Source organism: Zerene cesonia, chromosome 24, assembly GCF_012273895.1.
Source record: "Zerene cesonia ecotype Mississippi chromosome 24, Zerene_cesonia_1.1, whole genome shotgun sequence".
Lineage (NCBI taxonomy): Eukaryota > Metazoa > Arthropoda > Insecta > Lepidoptera > Pieridae > Zerene > Zerene cesonia.
This window is the reverse complement of record NC_052125.1, coordinates 789,437-815,582: the sequence shown is the minus strand read 5'-3', so window position 1 is coordinate 815,582 and position 26,146 is coordinate 789,437. Positions and strand designations below refer to the sequence as shown.

The window sequence follows — 26,146 nt, the reverse complement described above, 5'->3', positions numbered from 1 at the left end:
ATACAAAGTGAATCTCACCGATGCCACGCGCTAAAATGCTCCTTATTCTCAATGAGTGCCTCCGCCCCGGTGAAGGGCAGTATCGCCCGGGCCAACCCGGCCGCTATCAGGATCCCGATGCCCATGCAAGCCGGGAACATCGCCAGGGCGAGGATCCGCCGGCTCCGGGATATCATTTCGCTGCAGTAGATGTAGCCGGTGGGTATTATGCCGCCGGATCCGATTGCTGAACAGAATCTGGTGGGATTTTAATAATAATAATGTACATTTTTTTTTTTTTCAATTTGTAATTACAGATTATCTGTGATAAGATTTAACTGTATAGATGCAGCCTTGAAGAATCAAAAACTGTTTACATATAAGTTACGATAAAAAACATTATTGGTATAAAGGAGGTATCTAAATAGATGAACGTAACGTATATATAAATATACATTTCCTTTTTCTCTACTTTACCAATCTATTCCTATTTTCCAATCATCAATTCTTTCTTTATCCCCCTCCCCTTAAAATTGGGCAGCTGTTGAATGAAGAATGTTCATAGGCGGTGGTGATCGCTTACCATCAGGCGAACCACCAGCTCAGCTGTCCGCTGTGATGTACACAAATAAAATATAGAATTATAACAAAAAAATCAGAAAAAGTTCAACAGCATCGACCACAAAAAATAAAAATCACAGCGGTACTCAAGAGAACACTACTCCGAGAAGGTACTAGAATCTGTAATTCTAGGGAATCTATACCCATCACTATATAAAAAAATCTGAAAAAGTTATAATACATATTTTTGTATGTCACAGCGGACAACTATGACACAAAAAAAAAGAAAAAATATAACTGCAATCACACTTCACACTAATATTACGAATGTGAAAGTTTGTTTGGACGTTTGTCCGTCAATCACGCTGTACCTGCTGAACAAATTTTGATGAAAAATGTGCAAGTCTATTTCTTTGGATGTTTGTCTGTTAATTACGCTGAAACTACTCAACGGATTTTCAAGAAATTCTGTTAACGGAGAGGGTATGAGCCGACTTGGGTGATAGGACACTTTATCCCGATTAAGCGCGCGCTTGGGACGAAACGGGAACCTGGGACACCCGGACGGAGCCGGGGCGAGCGCCACACTCACCTGGCCATCATGAACGTCCCATACGTGGGCATGAAGGCGGCGATGGCGGCGAACACCGCGTTGACCGCGAGCGCGGACAGCAGCGCGCGCCGCCGCCCGAGCCGCTCGGCGAGCGCGCCCCACCCCACCGCGCCCAGCGACCCGCCCATTATGCTGATCATCACTGGCGACATCGTCATCACCACTGTTATCTCCATCGTCAACATTACTATCATCATCATCATCTGTACAATCATCTACATCATCACCATTACCATTATCATCATTACCATCATCATCACCACCATCAACATCATCACCATTAATATCATGGGCGGTGGTAAGCCACCAACTCCTTTGACAACAATAATATAAGAAAACATCATCATCATCATAATCATTAACAAGATGGTCAATATTCCCAATATTTTTATGACAATAAATCTCATCACAACTATCAGAAACAAATACAACAGAATCAGCATCATCAATCAAAATTCGAAACAACTTAAAAACGTATTTCTATTCTTAAGTGTGATGGACTAATATAAAGTAATTTATATTATAAATAAAATGTAATTTATGTATGAACAATTAGGGGCATTCCACACAAACACATTTTTAGTCGTCCACTTTACGTGTAAAGCTCTATCTACACTTGATAGCAAAAAGGTATTTAAAAAAATATGTACAGTAATATTCCAATTAAAAATGGCATAAAATCACATTATTTTAGAAAAAAAAAACGAAAAAAAAGAAAACTCACCCAACCAATTTTTCTCATGCGGCAACACGCATAATTCAATCTCGGCGGATGGCAACACAAACGGTATGGAGGACATTTCCAACGCCGACCCGATGACCGACAACCCCACGGCCAGCATCACGCGCGCTTGCGACAAGCCGCAGCCCGCCTGAAGATTATTTCTTTATTTATTTACTGGCTTTTGTCCGCGGTTTCGTACGCGTTAAATTCGGAGTCGCTTAATTCATGTTATTATGTGTCATATAAACCTCTGAACTCTAACTATTAAAAAAACCCCATCAAAATCCGTTTAATCACTAGCTGCTCCCCGCGGTTTCAGCCGCGTAAGTCCGAATCCCGTAGGAATATCGGGATAAAAAGTAGCCTTTATGTTATTCCAGTTGTCCAGCTATCCACATATCAAATTTCATTGCAATCGGTTCAGTATTTCTTGCGTGAAAGAGCAACAAACATACACACATCCTTACAAACTTTCGCATTTATAATATTAGCAGGAAGTAGGATGGCATTACACGATAATAAAATAAACTCATAAAATTATTGTATTGTCACCGATCCTCGATAAGTGCACAAAGTTTTAACTAAATCTCTCCATTTAAAGTTAAAATCGATCTAAAACAGTCGGTCACTTGCAAGAGGCACCAATACAGTAATTTTTTATTTATATGGAAGAGTAAATTGCTTCGTTACATAGCCCGTAACGCGTTACGCCAGTCAATCTGGCTTCCCCTTCTCTCACTCTGTCAATACCTCACCTGTCTCAAAGCATCCTCGTGGAACTGCTCTAGAACACTTGAGTCGTTGTAGTCCAGCAGCTCCCCACTATCATTGGCGTCGTTATTGTCTGGTGGTACGGAAGCTATGTTGCTGGTGTTGCCAGGCTCACCGCCGCCTTCTGCACCTGGAAAATTTATATAACAGCAAAATAAGAAAAACTCATGAAATTATTGTATTTATACAGATATTTGATAAGTGTATATTTGAAAAGTTTAAATTAAATCTTTCCATTTAAAGTGGGTCAAAATCGACTTTGGGCGTGTCTAATTATATGTCTCATAGTATATAAAGCTGAGACTGGACCATTTCACGCACACTAGCAACCTAAATGTACATTTTTTTTTACTTTAGTCCTCAAATAGTTAGTTCTGTGTTTATGTTTTTCTTATTTCCTTCTTTGCAATGTTTATTGTTTTGTTTTTTTTTTGTTACTCATTGTGTGTTCTTGCGTGTGAATAAATGTTTATGTCCATGTCTATATCTATTACAGTCAGGTTCCGAACACACAACTAACCTGTCAACCTGTCCTCCGTATATGTCATGGTGTGTGCTATGGACCCAAAGCTGCCAAGCTTCGACGAACCCTCGGAATCAGAGCGCGCGCGCACCAAACACGCTTGCTCCTCCATTGTGCCCGCTGTATGCTATGCTATTGAGACACATCTGAAAACATCATTCGTTTTCTTTTAATTTTATGTTATTTTAATAAAAAAATATAATATCATAATAAATAAAAACAAAAAGTAAACATGGAACGAATGTAACTTCAAAACTGAGGCAGGTAATAACGTTTAGGTCATATGAAGTCGGCCAGTCAAGCTGCTAATTGAGAGTTAATTAAGAGATGAAAAGAGATGAGATGATCGATGAAAAGAGTTATATGAACGATTGTTAAGTTTATTCTAATTCACCATAGTACATATATAGCCTATAGCACTCAGATCATTTAGATATCTACCTGTAAAATAAATTTTGGAATCGGTCTAGCAGTTCCTGAGATAATAAAGTTGACTATTTTATGTAATAAGTAAAGATTTTTTAAGGTTAAACAAAATAGACTAGAACAATGTAACCATAATTTTAACAATCCCTACTAGTATTTATAATTGCAAAGTAACTTTGTCCGTTTGTTTCTTCTTCATGCCGAAATCACTAAATCGATTAAAAATTTGGTATCAATATAGCATGATAACTGAGTAAGACAATAGAATGGGTATTATTCCCAAAAATCCCACAGGAATACTATGTGGGTTCTCATTTGTCGAAGCAGGTGGAGCAATGGGCGGGAAGTTAGTCATGATATAATCATAAAAATAAGATTACTCATAAAACAAATTGCTGTATCACTTGAGTCATCTATCTTGATATTCATCATCAGCCCATATATGTTCCCACTGTTGGGACACAGGCCTCCTATGAGGGTTCAGGCCATAATCTGCCACGCTGGCCAAGTGCGGGTTGGCAGATGTCACATGTCGTCGAACTTTTGATTCTTGGACATGCCGGTTTCCTCACGATGTTTTCCTTCACCGTTTTAAGCAGTGGTGATGTTATTCACATTTGCAGATAAATTGAAAAATCAATTTATTTCCTGCACGCTCCACCCGGTCTCGAACCCCGACTTATCGATTTTGAAGTCCGAGGTTCTCACCACTGAGCCACCACTGCTTTATCTTGATATGATGATATCTGATAATATGCTTTTATTTGTCATCTTTGCTCATTGATATTGTAGCAAGTTAAAAATTGTACTAGAGATAACCAAAATGAGATAAAGATTAATTTGAAGTGAAAACTAAAAAACAAAGACATTGAAAAAACTGAAATCACCCCTTTTTCTCCATTATTAGAATAGAATGTTTTTTTTTCAAAATCACATAGGGCGAATGTAAGAGCATACCCTACCCAATAATAAGAGGATTATTAAAATTGTTCTATTGCGTACAAAGTTATATGTACAAGAAAAATACACATTGACTCTGACAGATTTCTTCCATTTCTCATCATGTTGAAAATATGTATTTTTTCAATTTATTATTTTCAGACACACCAAAGTGTACTTAGTTCATTTCCCATTTGGTTTATAGTGAAAATAAATTATTTCGAAAATAATAAGAAAATTTTAGGGTTATACAAGACACATTTGTTAGTGCGTAAAATATATCAGTTGCATCAATATATGGTTATTTTTAATTCTTAACATTCCTAAACAACAAGGAAAAATCTCAAAAAGTGTATTTTTTTTTTGGTTTTATTATTCGATTTTTCAACTAATTGAGACAATTTTAGTGTTTGATAGGAAATTCTCGTCCTTTAGTCCTATTTTAGTATAATATAATTAGAAATCCAATACTAAAACAATTAGCAAAAACCTATAAGATCAAAATAAAATTTCATAAATCATTTAATGTATTACGGAATAAATTAGAAACAGACATTGATGTACATATCAATTAATTTGATAATTACTATGGCCATGAGGCCATGAATATATTGTTTGAACTAGATATATGATCCAAATTAAGTTACAAGTAGATGTCTGCAATGATAATGTTATCTTAATGTGTGTATCGAGTTCTTATTTAGATTATTATTTTAATAAAGCCTTTAAAATATTATAACGCCTATCTACCTTCATATTTTTATTAAATTACAGATAACAATTAAAAAAAACCTTCTACCTACCGGTTCTGACGTCCAACGTAAAATGTAGTTAATATTTAATTTATAAAAATAAATACATTCCATTATCAACGGATGCCGAAGCACCATAGTTCGGTTAACTTAATACGAACAAAACCCAGGGCGTAAAAATAGAAAACTTGATAGCAATTGGCAATTACTGACGACTTCCACAAGTTAATTTACAATATAGAGTATACTCACTTTAAAAAAATGATATGTCACATACGAAATATTTTCGAGTCAGTGCACTAGCGTTTCATTTGTGCAAAAAAGTGTTATTTATAGTTTAGAACACACAAAATAAACAAATAAACTTATCACACAAAGAAAGCAAGCAGCAAAATAAAACTAGAGACAAGGTAGGCGTCAGACTCGGTCCGTCAGCGATAGACCAGTGTTACAATATCGTTTTAAAATGTGCCACGATTCAAGTTATATTCCAAAAGAATAAATAATTAAATTAAGATTAATAAATATTTATCTATATATTTATTAATTCCGGATAACTCATTGTTATAAATGTCACTTCAATTTTATAAATACCCTTAGATCTCATGGGATAGATTGGCGCGAGATTGTATTCAGACCAAAAATTGTGATCCGTGCTTAATTTCATACATAATTTTTCGGTAGGATAATATAATCTACCAATGTGAAACTGGTGAATTGTGAATAGGGCATTCTATATAATGAGTAAGTTAAGTTCGGATTATTAATTATTTAAAAAATATACAGATATCAAAATAATGATAGCCGTCCGTAGACTAGCAGCCTGAAACTGAAGACGAACTGGTATTATCTACAACATAGATTTTCCCCAACTCTGAGGGCGATTGAATTAAATAATACTGGCAACATTATACGAAGCGTTGACAGCGCCGCTTCTACGAGACCTCTTTCGTAGCACATCTCTAGTGCTGTCAATAATAAATATGTATAAATATGTATATAGTGGATTTCCAAAAATAGAAAATAATATGCTTTTATGAAATAATGACAAATTGGTTATAACGTGACTGGAAAAATTGCCATGGCATAATGGGATAACCAGCTACAATACAATACAATACAATACTTAATTTTTCTATTGAGTACAACAAATGGTAGATAACCGATGAAATGACAACAAGACATCATAATTTCTTTCGCAAAAATGTATTATGTAAATAAAAATCTGTTGTACTCTTGATATCTAAGTCTGTATGGCAGTTTATGAATTAAAATTCATTTAGCTCTAGTTTACGACGTTACGACATTATATATATTACGGATATATAATATATGCAACACATAAGTACACTTACAATTCAATACATTTAATAAGCAATGTACAGCTCTTTTCTATCCATATAATACAACACTGAAAGCTATAATATATCAGTGCTTAGAAAAATATGCCCAAATTACATTGTGATTTGATATTGCTCGTGTAAGTGCAATTGTATCCGTGTGTATAATTGTATGATTAAAACCTGCTATACTCTTAAGTTTACACTTCACTCATTTCACTTTTTCACACAACAAAAATTCATCATGAAATTTTACTGAATGAACCAAATATCAAACACTTTTAGACGTAAAAATCACTCTATATAAGTATCATTCACAATGTAGTATCTCTTTTAACGTTATCCATATTGTAAATAGATTATATTTAATGCAAATGAAACTCTAGTATTGTATTTTAAAATAATACTAAATAATTAGCTCGATACGCTGATACATTTGTGAAAATTATCACGTGTATGTACTCGTTTATGAAATCTGCAGAGTTTAAGGTCAGGAAAGGGACCGCTAATAGTAAATATGTACAAGTGTGAGGGAGAAATAATACAATGATCAAGGTAGCGATGTGAAACATTAATGTGGAGATTTATCTGAAGATATTTATTTTAGTGGACTAATGTTTTGTATAATTATTTAAATGTAAGCATAAATAATTATATCCATTGGTATTCTCTACCTTAACTAATGTACATGAATGATCTCATAATTATTATTACATATTGTTAGACATTATGTTATAAAATTAAAATAAAAAAAAAACAAAAATAATTTGTGACTACTCCACGTACAAGACATGTACAGTATCACTGTGGTTACGAAGTATCTTTGAGATACGTGACTTGATCATCTTTCGATAAAATGCCCCTGTGTGTTCGGTAAAATATTGATTGTCGGGCCTCATGCAATGCGCACTGGGAAGTGTCAACACATGCGCAGTTTAAAAATAAACCCTTATGAGATAATTATAGACAGATTGTATAATGTGTGTTATAATTAGTTTTATTTAAGTTTGTTTTCATATTTATAATTGTGAATCATGAAATTTAAGACTTTTTTCTAATTGAATGGATCGTAATGTGTTTATATGTTTTAACACTGATTATGTCAAAATATTATTTAGGATGAAGTTTTAATTAATTCAAACACGAAGTTCAAACAAGTACAATTTCGATCAGCCAATTTTTAAATTAACATAGAGATGTCAACTGTCAATGTCAGAAATAGGCCTGTTGCATATCAGTGTCATCGTCAGCTGGTAGTGTGTAACATACGTTTGTTTAGGCGCGAAATCTTATCTTACACTATTTTATCATTAATGCAAAACATTTCATTTTACTAAGTTTTTAGCTATTCAATTTGAATTACAATGCTAAATATGTCTACCGAGCGGCAAATAAAGCTCATAAGAAAATATTTGAAGGTGAAAATATTGGAAGATTATGTTAAATTTAGAGGACATGAGAAAGAAAGCAAACACGTATACGATTTGATAATGAAATCGATTGTGCAGGGAGAATCTCACTCTGCTTTGATAATTGGACCGAGAGGTTGTGGTAAAACAACGGTAACTACCCAGTTTATTTATAAAAAAAAAATATTTCGCTCAAATAATCAGAAGTTTCTGTAGTTCAAGTTTAAGAAAATCTCAGATAAGCAGACTCAGTGGAATAATATAAATTCACAAGTGTGTTTGTTTGTCTTACTATCACGTCGCCTAAAATATATATTAGTATATGGAGGTAGTTAGAAAGTAGATAGTATCATATGCTAATTTTTACCGCAATGTTTGTTCCTATGGGAATTTTCTGTGACTAGGAGAAGCTGTAGGCCGAAAGGTTCAAAACAAAAAAGAAACAGATAGTGATAATGATTATACTTTACCATTGCAGCTCATTAACTCAGTACTTCACCAAGTTTCCAATGAGGTTGACATGGAAAATGATGTTATTGTTGTCAAACTGAATGGATTGCTGCATCAAGATGATAAAGTAGCTCTCAAGTCTATAACAGCACAGGTAGGTAAGTCAAAGTCCCATGGGGTAAGGGTTTTTATACATCTGTTTAATGATCCAATTTCTTTTCGCATTAGTAGGTATGTCCAGTCCAGTCCAGTGAGTAGGTAACACAATTCCACGCTTAAAACTAAGCTCACACATTAACCACTGACTCAGCCACTTTAATGTGTTTAATTAAACAAGTTTATACCATTTTATTTACATAATATTTTATGTATGCTGGTGTATTTCGCACCCTAATTAATGTATCGATAAGAGATTCTAAGCTTTTAACAAAGAATTAACATAAATCTCTCAAAGCACAGAATTGATAATAAATCTCTAATTAATTTATGAACCCCAAGGGAAATGCAACAACACTTTATTTAAAGTATTAAATAGTATTATGTGATCTGTGTTATAACTTTATTTTTGATTGCTTTCCAAGGCAAATATATGTATGTCTACACTAATATTATAAAGAGGAAAACTTTGTTTGTTTGTTTGGTTGTAATGAATAGGCTTAAAAACTACTGGACCGATTTAAAAAATTCTTTCACCATTCGAAAGCTACATTATCCACGAGTAACATAGACTATATTTAATTTTGCAAAAAAATAGGGTTCCTTAACATATCTTTATTGAAACATCCAAACCAGTATACCTATAAAGCTGAAGGGTTAGTTAGTTCGTTTGATATTATTTAAACTCAAATATATAACTCTAATCGCAATAATTCAGATATTCAACTATATATTATAAAGCTGAAGAGTTTGTTCATTTGAACATGCTAATCTCAGGAACTACTAGTCCGTTTTGAATTCTTTCAGTTTTAGATGCCCTACAATAAAAGTATTGAGGGAGAATTTAGACTTTATATGTACCACGGGCGGAGCCGGGGCGGACAGCTAGTGAAATATACAATGCTCAATTACCTATAATAGATAAAGATCAATTCTTTTCTAGATGAAACTAGAGAATGCTGTAGGAGACAGAGTATTCGGCACCTTCGCTGAGAACCTCAACTTCCTCCTCAGTTGCCTGATCTCCGGAGTGGATAGGAAATGCCGATCAATGATATTCATACTGGAGGAGTTTGATATGTTCTGTCACACGGGAAAGACACAAACGTTGTTGTATAATCTGTTCGATATAACTCATAATAAGCAGGCGCCTATGTGTGTATTGGGTGAGATTCTTAATCTAACTACCATTATACTTATTGTATACTAGTTGTGTCCTGCTGTTTTATCTGCTTAAGTGAGGATTTCCTTTGATTTCCAATACCTATGGGAATATTGCAAAAAACATAACTTATATCATTACATTAGCTCAGTGGGAGTCTCGTCAAAATCGGTCTAGTCGTTTCAGAGATTAACCAAAACACACACAGACAGACAGACAGAAATTGTAAAGTAAAGTTATTTTTAGAAACCTAATTAACCTAACTAATTTTGAACCCTATAAATACTGCAGTTTAAAATAAAAAAGAAGCTGTGTCTCTGCTTTGTTATTCTTGTAAAAGAAAAAAGGAAAAAGAAGGAATTCTTATTTATTTTCAAAATAAACAGCCTTAATTACCACTTTCATAATTTTTTTAAATAAGTATTCCCAAATTTATTTACAATATAATACTTATCAATATTAAATAAAAAATTCCAGGCATCACGAATCGTCTAGACGTAATGGAAATGCTGGAGAAACGTGTGAAGTCGAGGTTCTCTCACCGTCACATATTTATATTTCCGAACGAATCGACCCAACCGTTGGAGAATATAAAACAGATATTTGTAGAGTGCCTGAGCGTTTACATTTTAAGAGATAAACCGAAGAAAAGGAAGGGAAGGAAATCAACTGGTAAGATATTTTTAAAAGGATTGGGTATAAAAATACTGTTTAATCTTTCTGCTTGAGTATTTGCTCATATAATTTTAATGCAACATGTATAAAGTATAGCCGCTAAGACCAGTTTTTGTTAGAATGCATTCTTACTTACAATTAGGTATAGGTAACTGCCTTAAATGAAATAAAATGCCTTTAAGAAAACAAGAATTTAGTAATGCTGACAGTTTCACAACATCCAGATATGTTTTGTTTAACTTATCTATCAGTTATAGTGCTATATAAAGTGTAGTCAAAAAGTATCAAATAGGCTATCAGTGACTTTATCAGCCTATTTCGAACTAGTCCTTATTTTCTTAATAAATATGTTGTTTTAAATAATGATTTTTTGATGTTCCATCCATGGTGGTCAATTGAATACGGTCTTAAATAAAATAAAATGCCTTTAAGAATACAAGAATTTAGTAATACTGAAAGTTGTGAACGAAATGGGCTTTTAATTGTGATGAGGGATATCGAATCGATATAACGAGACACGAGACTGATTTTTATGGAAACTAAAAGTATAATTTTATAATGAGTGGGTAATCAGAATTTGGAAAAATTCGGTATTTATTTAATTATTTATTATTATTTTTTTGTATTTGATCAGTATTATCATCATCATCAGCCCATATATGATCCCACTGCTGGGACACAGGCCTCCTATGTGGGTATAGAACATAATCCACCACGCTGACCAAGTGTGGGTTAGCAGATGTCGCAAGAATTGAGTATTTTGATTAAAAAAAACCAAACCCTATATTGTGTCTCTAATAAGAAACAAAGTAATAAGATAAGAAAAGTTAAAGAAACGACACCTATATAATTTTTATTAGCAAATTTTAAGTAATTAACAGATTTTTTATTAACATTTTCAAATCGCCATCACACCCACTTGAGAAATTCACCTTGTATATTTCACAACTATGAGTATAACTTATTTCCTTTTAAATATTTTATACGTTTATTCCTATTTGGCAATTGTAAACTTGTATTTACGTCTAAAAATTCATGTAATGCTATACGAAGCTATAGAGCAGTGTAAGTTTTATCAAAATTTGTTCACCGATTTATAACATTTAAATGAATTCTAAAACCTTATCCAGCGTCCATTCTACTCTATGGTTTAATCTCTCGACTTATCAATTTTTGTTCAACTCATCAATATCAGTTCAGCTATTTCTGTATCTAAGTATGAACATACATACTTCTATAACATTGTAATCCTTCCTTTCTGAATACTATCTCTACCATTATTTCCAGCAAGCTCAGATGATATGGAAGTCGATTCACAAATCCAAGCTATACCGGAAGTAGTGTTCCAGAGATGCGGAATGGATTCCAGACAATTCCAGGAACTGGATCCCGGATTCCTGGAGAATTGGAATGATCACATCCAGAGTCTGGTGGAAGACGAGAGAATTGTGGATGCCTTGGAGAAGTTTTGTTATTACGTCGTCAATGAGCAGATTTTCAGAAATGTATTAGTGAGTTAAGTTTTTTTATTGATCTCGAAAAATTTGGACGTATGTGAGTGAAATCCCGTGTCCCCTTCTGGGGTATGGGGCAGATGATATACATCTGTTTCACTGATCGATTTTTTTTATGGACAATTAGGTGATCAGCCTTCTGTGTCCTGCCAGACCGAGACATTTTTTTATTGACCCCACCAGGAATCGAACCCAGGACCACTCAGTTCTACGCTCACGCGTTTACCACTGTACCAAAGAGGCGGTCAATTGACGTATGTACTTTCATCTAAATTAATTTGGGTACTAAATTCCACTAGTCTAAAGATTTTTTTTGCCTATTTTACTACCAACAAAAAAATACCACTACAATTCACTACAAACGTTTTTCTGCTAGAAATATAAAGAGAAAAGTTTTTTTTTTTGCAATTTCTGGGATTTTTTTATTGTAGTTATGGAAACTAAGCAATACCCATCAAAATCTTTCAAAATGATTTTGAAGGAGGTAATTTTCAAATGCAGGTTGCTAAGCTCTCACAGTCAGCCAGTTTCACAACATCCCGATGTGTTTTGTTTAACTTATCTATCAGTTATAGTGCTATGTAAAGTGTAATCAATAAGTATCAAATAGGCTATTTCCAACTAGTCCTTATTTTCATAATATGTGCTCTCTTAATAAATATGTTGTTTTAAATAATGATTGATGTTCCATCCATGGTCATACCTAACAGGGAATAGTCAAGTATTAATAGTTTTTAATTAATAAATAATATTAATTCATTTCCAGTACCAAATAGTGGCCAAACTATCAGCAAACAAACCCTACATAGATCCCACAGACATAACATCGACCATAGACAACACGGTCGCGCCAGAGCATAGAGTAAAACTTCTACAATCGTTGTCTATACTCGAATTGTCTCTGGTCATAGCGATGATGCACGGCTTGGAGATATTTGATGGTGAACCGATGAATTTTGAAATGGTGTTACATAGGTTGGTCGTTCATTTATTTATACTTCACGATAATCTGACAATCTAAACTAATATAAAGATGAAGAGTTTGTTTGTTTGAACGCGCTAATCGCAGGAACTACGGGGTCGTTTTGAAAAATTCTTTCAGTTTTAGATAATCCAAGGCTTTAAGCTATATGTGTACCACGAGCGAAGCCGGGGCGGACCGCTAGTATAATGTAAAATAAAGATGTGTAGAATGTATTATTTAATATTAATACATGTATTATTTAATATTAATACAATAACATATTTCAAGTATGTGTTGTTATGTCATGATCATCACATATAAATATAGATAAAATATTAGGTTAATAAAATAAGAATCCCATAATTTCTCCTTTTTATTATAGGAAAATATTACTTATTTGTTTACACATATCATATTAATTAAATAGAAATAAAGTCTATCATTCACATTTATAATATAAGTAAAACTTAAATGTAGGATACATTACTACCTTAAGTATCTATATTAGTAACACTAACCAATTTAAATGAACAAAAATATATATCAGATAGAAATTTTTAAGAATAGAAAAATCTGATCACGAGACGGGATTCGAACCCGCGTCTTTTTGGCAAACCGTTGCAAAACCTAGTCTCACGGCCACCCGTGATTCCGCGTCACCAATCAAATCTCTAATCAAATCTCTTTCACTCTTTCGGTTTCATATGCCTAAGGGTGAGTTGTCCCTTATTAAGATGATTAAGAACCATCTTAACATTACATTTCAGATACACAAAATTTGCGAACGAAAACTCATCAACCCAAACCGTGCCCAGACCAGTGATACTAAAAGCATTTGAACATCTGCAATCATTGGAAATTATAATGCCCATTCGGTCTACTGATTCTGTAAACACAGATACTACAACGAGTAGAGTCCAAAAGGAATATAAATTGTATACTTTGGCCGTACCCGTTGATGACATTAAGGAAGCTGTGAAAGGGTTTAAGGCTTTACCAACTGAAATTAACCATTGGGCCAATAATTCTGTTGTTTAATAAAGATTTTTTGTAAAAATGTGTATCATTGCAGACTAATATTGCAATATATTATTTACCGACTTTAAATATGGAGGAGGTTTCTCTTTTACTGTTTTTTTTTAGTTAATTACTTATAAAGAGTATTAAGTTGCGCTACTTTAGATTATAAATATTCAAGAAGTGTGTTAAGTGTTGCCCTGAATAAACACATTAAGTTTAATGTCGAATAAATTAGACCTAGTTTCATCAAAATTAAAACAGAACGAGCGGTAATTAAAATACAATTTATTTAACATTTATTTTACACTTATAATAACTATTTTTATTAAACATCACTGTTTTTTTTCACTTATCGTGCTACTCAATCCACTTAAAGCTAGGAGTTGTGATACCACTCCTATCAACGTCATTCTTATAATCATGTTCAATAATTTTATGTCTGAATCTATCTTCATTCGCTTGCATTTGTCCTAACTCTTCCAATTCACTAGCAGAGAGTTCTTTGAATTTTTTTCCCTTGAAATGTTCCAAATTTTTGGCAGTTAGTTTCCCGCCATTTTTGACAGTGTCATCATGATTAGTGCCATTTAATTCGCCCTCCATGGAGTCTATGACGCGGTGTAAATCGTTTTCTGGGTTGCCAGGTCGTTTATTTAAAAATCCAGTATTTCTGAACGTTTGTTCGTTTGCGGTTTCCCCGACGAACGCTTGATTCGTAAATATCTTTAGGTTACCGCTTTTGCTTCTCTTCTTCTTTAGCTGAGAAGATTTTGAAAATATTTGCTATCTAAGCTTTTTATTGTAAATAATACATTGTTAAGAGTTAGTAATATTGTAACAGTTTTTAAATATTTTGGATTCAAAAATTCAAAATTAAGTTTAAATTGTTAGTTTTTAACTTTGTAAAATATAAAGGAATTGGAAATATATTAGTTGACAGCTAATCCACGTAAATTTTTGCTATATTCTACTAATTCTACTAATATTATAAATGCGAAAGTTTGTGAGGATATGTGTATATGTTTGTTACTGTTTCACGCAAAAACCACTAAACCGATTGCAATGAAATTTTGTATGTAGATAGCTGGACAACCAGAATAACACATGGGCAACTTTTTATCCCAATATCCCTACGAGATACGGACTTATGCGGGTGTAACCGCGCGGCGCAGCTAGTTCCACTATAATATGAGTTTTGTGCAAAATCCATTCAAATACTTACCTCACTCAGTTTGTCTATGACCATATTGTGTCCAGTATTGACTCCTATGCTGCCGATATCTTCAATGCTACTCGAGCGATGGAATGGGCGTAGAGCGGACACTGCTCGAGATACACCCACCTGTTGTAATTTATTCATGAATTCTATTTAAAGGCCTTTAAATAGGTATATAATTATACATAGGTACAGTAAAATATGACATAAATCCTTTCTCTAACAAAGTTGAACCTTCTTGGATTCTACGACAATTTTCAATGTTATAAAATGATTTTCATTGGTTCGTTTCATCACCATCAGCCCGTATATGTTCCCACAGCTGGGACACGGGCCTGCTATGAGGGTTCGGGCCATAATCTATCACGCTGGCCAAGTACTGGTTGGCAGATGTCATATGTCGTCGAATTTCTCAGAAAGCCGGTTTCCTCGCGATTTTTTTCAATTGCAATGATTAAATTGATTATGTGTGTTATTGTTGCAGTATCTTACAAATTAGTTATTCGTGATAGCTAGTACTTTTTTTATGTGATTTTAATTTTGTGATATTGCTGTAAAATGTATAAAAAAATGAGAACATATTTCGATTTATGTATAGCTAGTTTTTTTTATATATTATCAGTGATAGTAGCGTATACTATGATGAGCTGGTTTCGACTAGTGGGAAAAATTAAATTTATAGGATTCACGGTTTTATGGGACTGATAGAATAAGCGACTGATGGAATTTATATGGGATGGAATGATTCATAATTTTAAACTGTAATCAGTTTTCGATAAGTGGAATTAATGTAATTCATGAGATTTATATGATTCGTGCTTTATGGGATTGGTAGAATTAGCAACTGATGGGATTTCCGGGATAAGTGGGGCACATAGGATCAGTGGGATCCCACCTGGCCATGGCGGACTCTATGCTCAGTGAGGTCGGCGCCCAGCAGCTCGTCGTACGGGTCCATGCGGATGGGCAGCACTCGGTCGATAAGCCACAGTAGTGCCATTGTAACAAGCGCACCCCACAGCATGAGGCAAAGGGCCGTGAGGGTCTGCACTCCCAGGAGGTACCATCCACCCCCTGACTCCCAAGGAATATATTTATGGCATTAATTAGTAAGTTGCCCTTTACAGTGCAATTTGTATGGGTCAATAAATAATAACATTTTAGTCATTAGGTAAATATAAAAACAATTTATTAAAGGTTATGTAGATAGTGCACAAAGTATAGATTATGTATGTAATTGACTTACAATTGCTAAATAATATTTCATTTTCAATTACCTTTAAACAATCCAGATCTACCATTCGTTGTTTCCATAGGTATCGGGTTGTCAGCAAACAAGCCAACTGCTACCACTCCTGTAATATTAAAAAAAATATATAGATACATTAGCTTCTCTTTATTAGATAATTCTTTAATAAAAATGTTAAGTAATAAATCCCAATTCAAATACATGAGCTGAGAGAGTTTTGAACGATTTTAAAGGCAAAATTTTTGCAATAAGACGTCAAAAACAAATAAACACAAAAAAATCTAGAGACAATAGAAAAATCATATTCTCACCCCAAAACCCGCAGGCCCCATGCACCGCGGAAGCCCCAACGGGGTCGTCGACGTGCAACCGATCGAACAACGCGGCGCTCAACGACGCTATGAGAGCTCCAATTGCTCCGATTAGCAGCGCCTCCCACGCGCGGTACAGGAAACAACCCGCTGTGTAGTAATCGTAATACTAATATCATCATCATCATCAGCCCACATATGTTCCCACTGCTGGGACACAGGCCTCCTATGAGGGTTCAGGCCATAATCCACCACGCTGGCCAAGTGCGGGTTGGCAGATGTCACATGTCGTCAAACTTTTGATCCTCGGACATGCCGGTTTCCTCACGATGTTTTCCTTCACCGTGAGCAGTGGTGATGATATCTACATGCGCAGATAAATTGAAAAATCAATTTATTTCCTGCACGCTTGCCCGTTTACGAACCCCGACTTATCGATTTTGAAGTCCGAGGTTCTCACCACTGAGCTACCACTGCACTACTATACTATACTATAATACTAATATAGTAGGGGTAAAATATACAGTAGTGGTAAAAGAAATGGAGATGGACAGAATGGTATTGGTTATTGTAATGGTTATAGGAATTTTTATGGTACTGGCAATGATGCCAGCAATGACAGTGACATTGACTGACATTGACAATGGCAGGCCCAATGGCAATGAAGATGCCTAATTTTGATAAAGCCTTGATCTTACGTTTTCAAAAGTTTTTGTTTGATACCATACAGATTGTAAAAAAAATAATGTTTATTAACATAATTTACATTTCTTTTTATTTTCTTTGGTAGAATTTCATCTAAATTGGTCAGCAGTTCAATTTCAAGAGTAAGCTATGTTGTTCTTATAAACGCTTATTTAAATAGGATTTATAGTACTTGTATAATACCTGTTATAGACACGAGGGATCCTAGAACACTATTTATTAGGTCTAGGACATCAGCTCGACCTTTATTCTTAAACAGAGTAAATCTGAAAAAAAAAAATACAGATTGATAAACGTATTATTTATTGCATAAAATTACAATGCTTCGTGTTTAATATATTACTAGCTGTGACCCGCGGTTGAAACCGCGTAAGTCCGTATCCCGTAGGAATATCGGTATAAAAAGTGCCTATGTGTTATTTCAGTTGTCCCGCTATCTACGAAGCAAATTTCATTGCAATCGGTTCAGTAGTTTTTGCGTGAAAGAGTGACAGACGCACACATACATATGCATCCATCCTCACAAACTTTCACATTTATAGTATAATTATTCGCCAATAGATGTCAGGAAGAGTCATAATAAATTGGGACTTCTCAAACGCCTCCTATTTGTTAAAAAAGTAAGTTTAAGTGGATAACGAGTAAAACACGAATATGACATTTTCTAAAAAAGATTCCTAGCTAGATCGATTTATCGCCCCCGAAACCCCCTATATACCAAATTTCATGAAAATCGTTGGAGCCGATTCCGAGATTTCAATTCAATTCAATTTATATATATATATATATATATATATATATATATATATATATATATATATATATATATATATATATATATATATATATATATATATATATATATATATATATATTTATATGTATATATACAAGAATTGCTCGTTTAAAGATATAAGATATAATCTGTGGCTAAGTTACAGAGCTCAGAGCCAGATACGTATTTTTGTCAATTCTGACATATTATTAGCATTCCAATATAAATGTAACAGTTAAAACCCGTTTACCATTACAACGCATGATAAATAAGGTAAAATAGAATAAGTATATTATATTTTTTAAATAAAACTGTCTTACACTACTATTGCGTTATATTTTTTTCGTTTTAATAAAGAAATATTGAAAAACATGTTTATTGACATAAAATTAGGTACACCTCTTGTACGACCTACTAACTATCAAACTAGTTGCGAACTGTGTTTCGGTTGTCGGTGATTTCGAGTAGTTCTTATCATAATAATCACTATGGTTAAAAATGGTCAATAATTAGATACGTACAATAATAAGGTAACCTAAATTTGTTAAACTAGCTGTGCCCCGCCGTTTCACCCACGTCGTACGTGATATTAGCCCTCCAACTTCTATAAATGGATTATTCAATACAAAAAGATTTTTTCAATCTGAACCAGCAGTTCCTGAGTTTAGTGGATTCAAATAAACAAACTCTACAGCTACATACATATACATACATTTATATTAGATTAGATATTAACAAAATTGTACACTTTAGTTTTGAAGTAAAAAAATAAGAGGTAAATTATCTGACTATCATTCTGTCTGTGATTCAGTTAAATACTTACATCAGCCCAAAAGCCCCACCGCCAAAAGAACCCATCATTGTCATAACAGCAGCGCGTGCCGCGTACTGCCACTTGGCGCCGCTTACCTTGAATTTGAGTTTGAGTTTGAGTACATATTAAATAAAGCAAACTTAATGAAAATTTTAAAATGTTTTCATATTATATTTATTTTTAAAACAAACAGGTTACCATAAAGCCAAATCCAGGTTTAAGCTTTACTTAAAAACATTTGTATAACTTGCCAGAAAATCGATAAATTTAAAAAAAATAAAAATAAACCTGCTCCATGATCTATAAGAGGATTATTGTTATGGCAAGACAATGAGGAATATAATGATCTTTTCATAATCTAGATTAATTCCGTGACTTTCCTCGCGTCGTACCCGATAAACTTTTAATGTTTGAGTTGAGCACGCATCGGCACGAATTGGGCCAGCTCGCACCGGGGAAGTATCACACTCCCACAGAAGCCCGGCATGAAATCGTAGCATGTAGTGTTTCGTAGGCTGAGTGGGGGAGCCGGACGATCCTTTCCTTTTCCTCACCCTTCCTCGTCCATTCCTTCTTATCAATCAATGGTTTCCTTATCCTTTATCACTTAAAGCGGGAAGCGCATTCGCAGAGACACTACCTGTACGAATGTTCACGGGCGGTGGTGATCGCTTACCATCAAGCGAACCACCAAGTCAGCTCAGCTCAGCTCAGTTCATATAAACGAAACTTTGCACTCAACGTTAAATCGAACGCAAGCTATGAAATTACGTTCATTTCTTAATTCTATTTTTTTATTTTCGAATTATAGATGTATTTATATATGTATTTTTTTCTTAAATTTTGGGTTGAATTAAAAAATTTAAACTATTTGAAATTATTTAGATTGATATTTACGCATAGGTACATGTGTTTTCTTTGATAAATATTTTAAAAACGTCGACTCTTTTTGAATTCTAATTGAAATAAATGTACATCCTTGTTTCATAGCAAAATAAGGATAAAAAATGTATTTAATTGAACAAAGATCACATTTTGTGATTAATTTTTGCTACTGTAGTGTCTCACTTTGTAAATTACTGTTTGACTTTAGTGCTTTTATCAATTGATATTTTCCTTGTGTCCTTGTTCAAAAGAAAGAATAGTCTATTTTGCTGCATATTTATGTTTTTTGTAACTAATCAGTTTGATACTAAATAATTACGACGATTTAAATTAATATAGAAACATCCTATCAATATGATAAACGCAAAAGTTTGAAAGAATGTATGCATGTTTGGTACTGGTCACGCAAAAACCTCTTTTATGATCCGTATAGAATTTTATCAGAGATGATTTATAGTATAAACACATAGACTACACTTTCAGGGAGCTGCAAGTACCAGCTCGTATTTAATAGTTTAGTTTTATATACACTATGGTGTATCCAGTTAAAAGTATATGGACCTAGGTATACGGTCATGAGTCATTTGGATTCGGCAATGTTTGAGTATGTGAAAATATACTAAAAATTTTTTTTTAATAAATCTCTTCTCATAAGACCAATTGAACTGTAAAGCAAGGTTACTAGTAGGGTTGTCAACTTTATAAATTATTATTGCCAGTATATAACAATGTCAAAAAACTCTGACTCTATTTTTACTTATGGTGTACGCTCCTGTTCTAATATGTATATATATATATATATATATATATATATATATATATATATATATATATATATATATATATATATATATATATATATATATATATATATATATATATATATATATATATTACATATATAACATATTTTGCAAAAATGTAATAAAATCTGTTTCAATTTCCGTATTACACCGATCCGCGATCAAAATAGCTATTGATTTTTGTACCGAAAACATTATGTGGCAACCCTAGGTTCTAATGTTACCAGCGAAAAAAAACACTGCATAATTAATCTTCCAAGGAACTCACGTTTACAAACCGAAGGCCAACAAAACCATTTAAATGTGTAATTTGAAAACCAATTAGAAACAATGAGGATCATTTCTGCTTTTACGTAAATGGAGGACATTTTAAAATTGAATGGCCACTGATACGGCGGTGATTTGTCACACGCTAACATAATCTGTGCTCTTTTCAAAAGAGGTTTTATATATATTGCTGGAACTAAAACAGTCTTATGCGAAGGAATTTAGATAATAAGAGAATAATTCATGATAATATTACTAGTTAATACATAATAATTTATAATATGAAACATTACACCTTTTTATTATTTTTTTTTCATATAACTTATGAAATAAAACATTGTGTAAGAAATTCCATAAGCATTTATAAATAATACCATACTATCGAATTAATAATGAAAAAAAAAAACAAAACAATAAATAACATCTAATTTATTACATACTACGAACATGTTAAACACTATAAATCGGCGTACATAATAAAAAACAATTGATGGACGGCTTTTTGTTGCCAGTTGTCAAATTTAAATAAACGTGTTCGAAATTTCAAATGAATTAATATATTCTTTTGTAGGTACCCTAATTTAAAACGTCCCGTGCGGTGCTGAATAAATTTTGCATATGGAATCAATTGACTTGTAAAAATTCTAAGCGATTATTTGGCCGACACGAATTAAATTAAATTGCAATATATCATGGAACGTGAGGGAAATATAATTTATTTGGTTGGCATATTTTTAGGAATGTTTAATGCGTATCTAGGTACCTACTAAACTTTTAGCCTTCGGTATATATTCAGAATGTCGATGAAATGTATTGTTTTTAAAAGCATGGGCATGATGTTAAGAATGTTTTAAGGTGCAATGTGGGACACAGTTTAAGATAATTTTTTGATTAACTATATTTTGACTAGCGTTCCGACCCAGCTTCGCTCGCGTTACATATATAGCCTATAGCACTCTGAGGTGACGCACATGTTCAACGGTAAATAATTCTATTCAATCAAACAAACAAACAAACACATATTTCTAGTGGACAAGTGAAGATTTAAAAAAATTGAATTTTCCTTTATATTAACACAATAAATAAGTCCAGCTTTATTACGATTTCACGCGAACAGATGATGCAAAAAATTGTTTAGATTTTTTGCAATCTCTCTATCAATCATTTCAATATTTTTCATTTTATTGAAACTTTTGCCAAGTAGCTTTATGGTAGACTATACTTGTTAGAAATTAAACAAGAAAATACCGATATATTTAACAGTATAAACATTACTATCAGAATCAGATAGTATATCACAGGTGTATTTTTTTCTATACCTCTATCCAATGATGCAGTTGTTTCTATCTCTAGACACTTTTAGTATTTTTCTATATTTCATATATTCTCGGATTTAAATCACTTGGCAAATCGCCTTGTACATAGCGTATAAAGTATAAGGAACTGTTAATCGTTATTGTAAATATCCACTAGCATAAATGCCTTAAAAGGTAATTTCTCTAAAACCGATCTACCCCATGCCCTATAGAGACCACTTCAAAACTTACCCCATAAGTACTGCCACTGTTGAAGGCCAACCATCCCCACCACAGGACAAAAGTCCCCATTACTGCATTAACGGGGTTTCCCAAAGGCAAAGGGTCATAGCCCTTCGCATAACGCCCCAGACGCGGACCCAGCATTAGTGCTGAAGCGAATGCCGATGACCCACCTGGGGAGCGATTTTTGTACACATTTAGAATGAAAATGAATGTGTTTTATTTTAACACATATTCTTATTGATATGTCCATTGAAAATGACATTGAAAATACTAAAAAATATTAATAATAACAATGCTAAAATCATCTTAACATCGTCTTTTTAACTGAGGTCAATGATATTATACAATAAAGAGGCAAGGAATTTGCATCCTCCGGTGATCTCACATCTTACGAATGGTATGTAGAAAAATAAATACAAATATAAACAAAAGAAAAGGAAAATTAAAATTTTTATAAATAATAAAGGGAGAAATAAACATTCATTTATAAAGAAAAACATGATAACTCACGAAAAAACAAAAAATATACTCATTTCATGCTACACAAAAAATTAAATAAATAAAACGAGAAAGAAAAACAATATTTCAAAACACAAAAAATAAACAAAACAAACTATCAACCATTTCCAACAAAAAAAGGTGTCTGTGCGATCCACACACGATAGGAGTGAAACTTCAGTAAATCGACAAAAGAATGAGATGAATATACATAAAATATAAAATAGTATGTATATCTCTATCTCATTATTTGCCGGCTTCATTCTACACATTTTTGTATTTGTGTCTCTTAACTGTCGTTTTTCCGTTGCATCAGCTTTGAAATCACAAACAACACCCACCTATCAAATGCACTGGCCCCGACCCAGCTATGTCCACAGCGCCCATGCGGTTCAGAAACCCGTGCTCCCCCCACACCCAGCCCGCGGGGACGCAATAAACGATTGTGTTTAAGAACGAAAATAGGCAGTATGCTTTGAAGTTACACCTAGAATTCGTTAAAAAAAGAAAGATTTAAAAGTCGCCACATCATAATACCATCACCAACATCACCATTGTTATCATCATCACTGATACTACCATCATCATCATCTATAAAAAAATCATAAGGATTTTTTACTTCACTTATTTCATAGTCGGTCATCAGTCGGTAAAGATTTAATAATTTAATGAATTTATGTGTTTCGCCACCTATTAATATAAATTATTGTTATTACCTTTTGAAAGTATGAAATGTACAGAAGAAATACATTTTAGTTACAAGTTTAGCACATTAAAGAAGATATTGTTTTATGATTTATTTTATTTCTCTTAACACAGATAACATAATACTGAGCTATCTATAGCAATAAAATACATTGATGTTATGAATACCGTGTTCTCACTTCTTAACTAAATCCGTACTAATATTAAAAAGCTGACGAGTTTCTTTGTTTGTTTGAACGCATTAATCTCAGGAACTACTGGTCCGATTTGAAAAATTATTTCAGAGTTAAATAGCCCATTTATTGAGGAAGGCTATATGTACCACGGGCGAAGCCGGGGCGGACCGCTAGTTATTAACAAGAATAAGGTATGTTATAATATAACATAACATGTTCTTTTTAAGACTTGTAGTAAAATATGACCTGGTGATCATATTTGGAACATGCTCAGGACGCGTCATGGCATTTCTTAGTAGCCACAACGCGTTCTGAGTTTTTCTTTAAAGCCAATTACTGATAATCAAAAAAGTTCGACGACATGAGACATCTGCCAACCCGCACTTGGCCAGCGTGGTGGATTATGGCCTGAACCCTCATAGGAGGCCTGTGTCCCAGCAGTGGGAAAAATGGGCTGATGATGATGATGATGATGAAATGTATTCCTAGCAAGATTATATTGAATACCTGGTCAGTAGCAAGCTAATATCAAATACCTACCTTTCGGCCATAGCCCCACTAACGATAGTAGTGGCTGTGGTGGCGAAAGATAATTGGAACAGAAATGAGGCGAAAACCGGACCCATGAGGGCGTCACCAACAGGAGGGTCCACTAGGAAGTCTCCTACCCCAATAAATGGGTTAGACAACGGTCCCTGGCCAAAGGACATCCCGTAGCCGAATATCCAATATGTAAGACCTAGGATTGAAATTAGGATATACTACAAATAAATCTAGAAATTTGTAAACATATGTTAAGAAGTTAACGCGCGTTCTCGCAACTTCCTTTAGGTAAAAGGATGGAGTTTTATATGAACTCAGTTTACTTAGAATTCTTATATATTTATAACATACTAGCTGCGCCCCGCGGTTTCACCCGCGTAAGTCCATATCCCGTATATGTTATTCCAGTTCAGCTATCTACGTACCAAATTTCATTGCAATCGGTTAAGTAGTTTTTGCGTGAAAGAGCAACGAACACACACACACATCTTTACAAATTTTCGCATTTATATAAGAATTTATATAATATATAAGAATTATATCGTCAATGAAAGTTGAGAAATCAATGTCTAAATGTGCTTGAACTATTGAACGGATTTTGATAAAATTTTATTTATAGATAGATGGAATTTTCGAAATAACCTTATATGTCGGCACATCGAAATTTGAATATATTTGGGATAGTTGCGCCGCGCGGACCCGCTGACGAACTCACAGGCAATAGCAAGTATTTTCTCATTTCTTATTCTCATGTATAAGCTATATTATTGAAAAGTCTCATTATATCCATTTAGCAGTTTTTACGTGAAAGAGTAACAAACATCTATTCATCTAAACTTATAAACATTCGCGTTTATAATATAAATAGAATGAATGCACATTCATTCACACAACATTTTACGGGTACTTAAAATCGAACCCAAACCCTCCAAGAACGGTCAGTACACTAACCACTGTACCATCGGTCGTCACATGTAAAACTTACCTCCCAGCGAGATATCAGCAAGATTCTTCATCATGATGTTTGCTTCGTTTTTAATTGATACACACCCAGACTCCAGCATGCCGAAACCTGTGACCATTCAAAAACATTTCTATTGAAGTGAAACTTCTTTAGAATCGTTGTGATTTCAAAGCTGATGCAACGGAAAAAACAACAGGTAAGAGACACAAATACAAACAGAAATATACATACTACGATTTACTGAAGTTTCACTTTTATCGTGTGTGAATCACTCACACACTTTTTTTAGTTTAATTTTAGCTCATTGCACATAGTATTTTCGACTGTGGGAGTCGAGCACGCTTCGGCACGAATTGGGTCAGCTCGTACCGGGGATGTAACAGACCCCCACAGAAGACCGGCGTGAAATAGTAGCGTGCTACTGTGTTTTGTTCCATGTGTGGAGCCTTAAGCCCATATCCTTTTCCTCACCCTTCCCAATCCTTTCCTTTATTCTCTCGTCAATCCTTTCTTAATCCTTTCACAATTTTAAGTCGGCAATCCATTGGTAGTGGAGTAAGGTCTGCAATTTGACCTTATGCCTGTTCAAATGTCCATAGGCGGTGGTAGCGCTTACCATCAGGCGACCCACCAGCTCCATTGCCGACTATGACATAAAAAAACTGTACGTACATTGAACATCGTGTAATTTATATCATCCAATATATATATCATTC

General features: G+C 33.8%; 3 protein-coding genes across 3 annotated transcripts in view; 1 reads left to right on the top strand and 2 right to left on the bottom strand.

Annotated features, from left to right (window-relative positions):
- The window catches only part of LOC119836336 (synaptic vesicle glycoprotein 2C-like), a 12,609-nt gene extending 6,884 nt beyond the window's left edge, over window positions 1–5,725 (bottom strand). The window contains exons 1-6 of the mRNA XM_038361638.1: window positions 5,541–5,725; window positions 3,169–3,317; window positions 2,633–2,778; window positions 1,878–2,025; window positions 1,133–1,295; window positions 19–237 (exon numbers count right to left, since the gene is read on the bottom strand). Of these exons, the coding sequence (XP_038217566.1) occupies window positions 19–237; window positions 1,133–1,295; window positions 1,878–2,025; window positions 2,633–2,778; window positions 3,169–3,283 (791 nt within the window). The 5' untranslated portion in view covers window positions 3,284–3,317; window positions 5,541–5,725. The remainder of the gene's footprint in view (window positions 1–18; window positions 238–1,132; window positions 1,296–1,877; window positions 2,026–2,632; window positions 2,779–3,168; window positions 3,318–5,540) is intronic.
- Window positions 5,726–7,866: 2,141 nt separating this feature from the next.
- On the top strand, window positions 7,867–14,029 carry LOC119836426 (origin recognition complex subunit 4). Its single transcript, XM_038361741.1, has 7 exons — window positions 7,867–8,190; window positions 8,516–8,641; window positions 9,587–9,809; window positions 10,283–10,477; window positions 11,768–11,991; window positions 12,761–12,969; window positions 13,726–14,029. The coding sequence occupies exons 1-7, from the start codon at window positions 7,993–7,995 to the stop codon at window positions 13,994–13,996; spliced, it is 1,446 nt and encodes a 481-aa protein (XP_038217669.1). The 5' UTR covers window positions 7,867–7,992; the 3' UTR covers window positions 13,997–14,029.
- Window positions 14,030–14,267: 238 nt separating this feature from the next.
- The window catches only part of LOC119836456 (putative ammonium transporter 2), a 13,798-nt gene continuing 1,919 nt past the window's right edge, over window positions 14,268–26,146 (bottom strand). The window contains exons 2-12 of the mRNA XM_038361785.1: window positions 25,452–25,538; window positions 24,464–24,662; window positions 23,384–23,529; window positions 22,551–22,714; window positions 19,058–19,143; window positions 17,643–17,725; window positions 16,755–16,904; window positions 16,472–16,549; window positions 16,090–16,268; window positions 15,201–15,320; window positions 14,268–14,737 (exon numbers count right to left, since the gene is read on the bottom strand). Of these exons, the coding sequence (XP_038217713.1) occupies window positions 14,336–14,737; window positions 15,201–15,320; window positions 16,090–16,268; window positions 16,472–16,549; window positions 16,755–16,904; window positions 17,643–17,725; window positions 19,058–19,143; window positions 22,551–22,714; window positions 23,384–23,529; window positions 24,464–24,662; window positions 25,452–25,538 (1,694 nt within the window). The 3' untranslated portion in view covers window positions 14,268–14,335. The remainder of the gene's footprint in view (window positions 14,738–15,200; window positions 15,321–16,089; window positions 16,269–16,471; window positions 16,550–16,754; window positions 16,905–17,642; window positions 17,726–19,057; window positions 19,144–22,550; window positions 22,715–23,383; window positions 23,530–24,463; window positions 24,663–25,451; window positions 25,539–26,146) is intronic.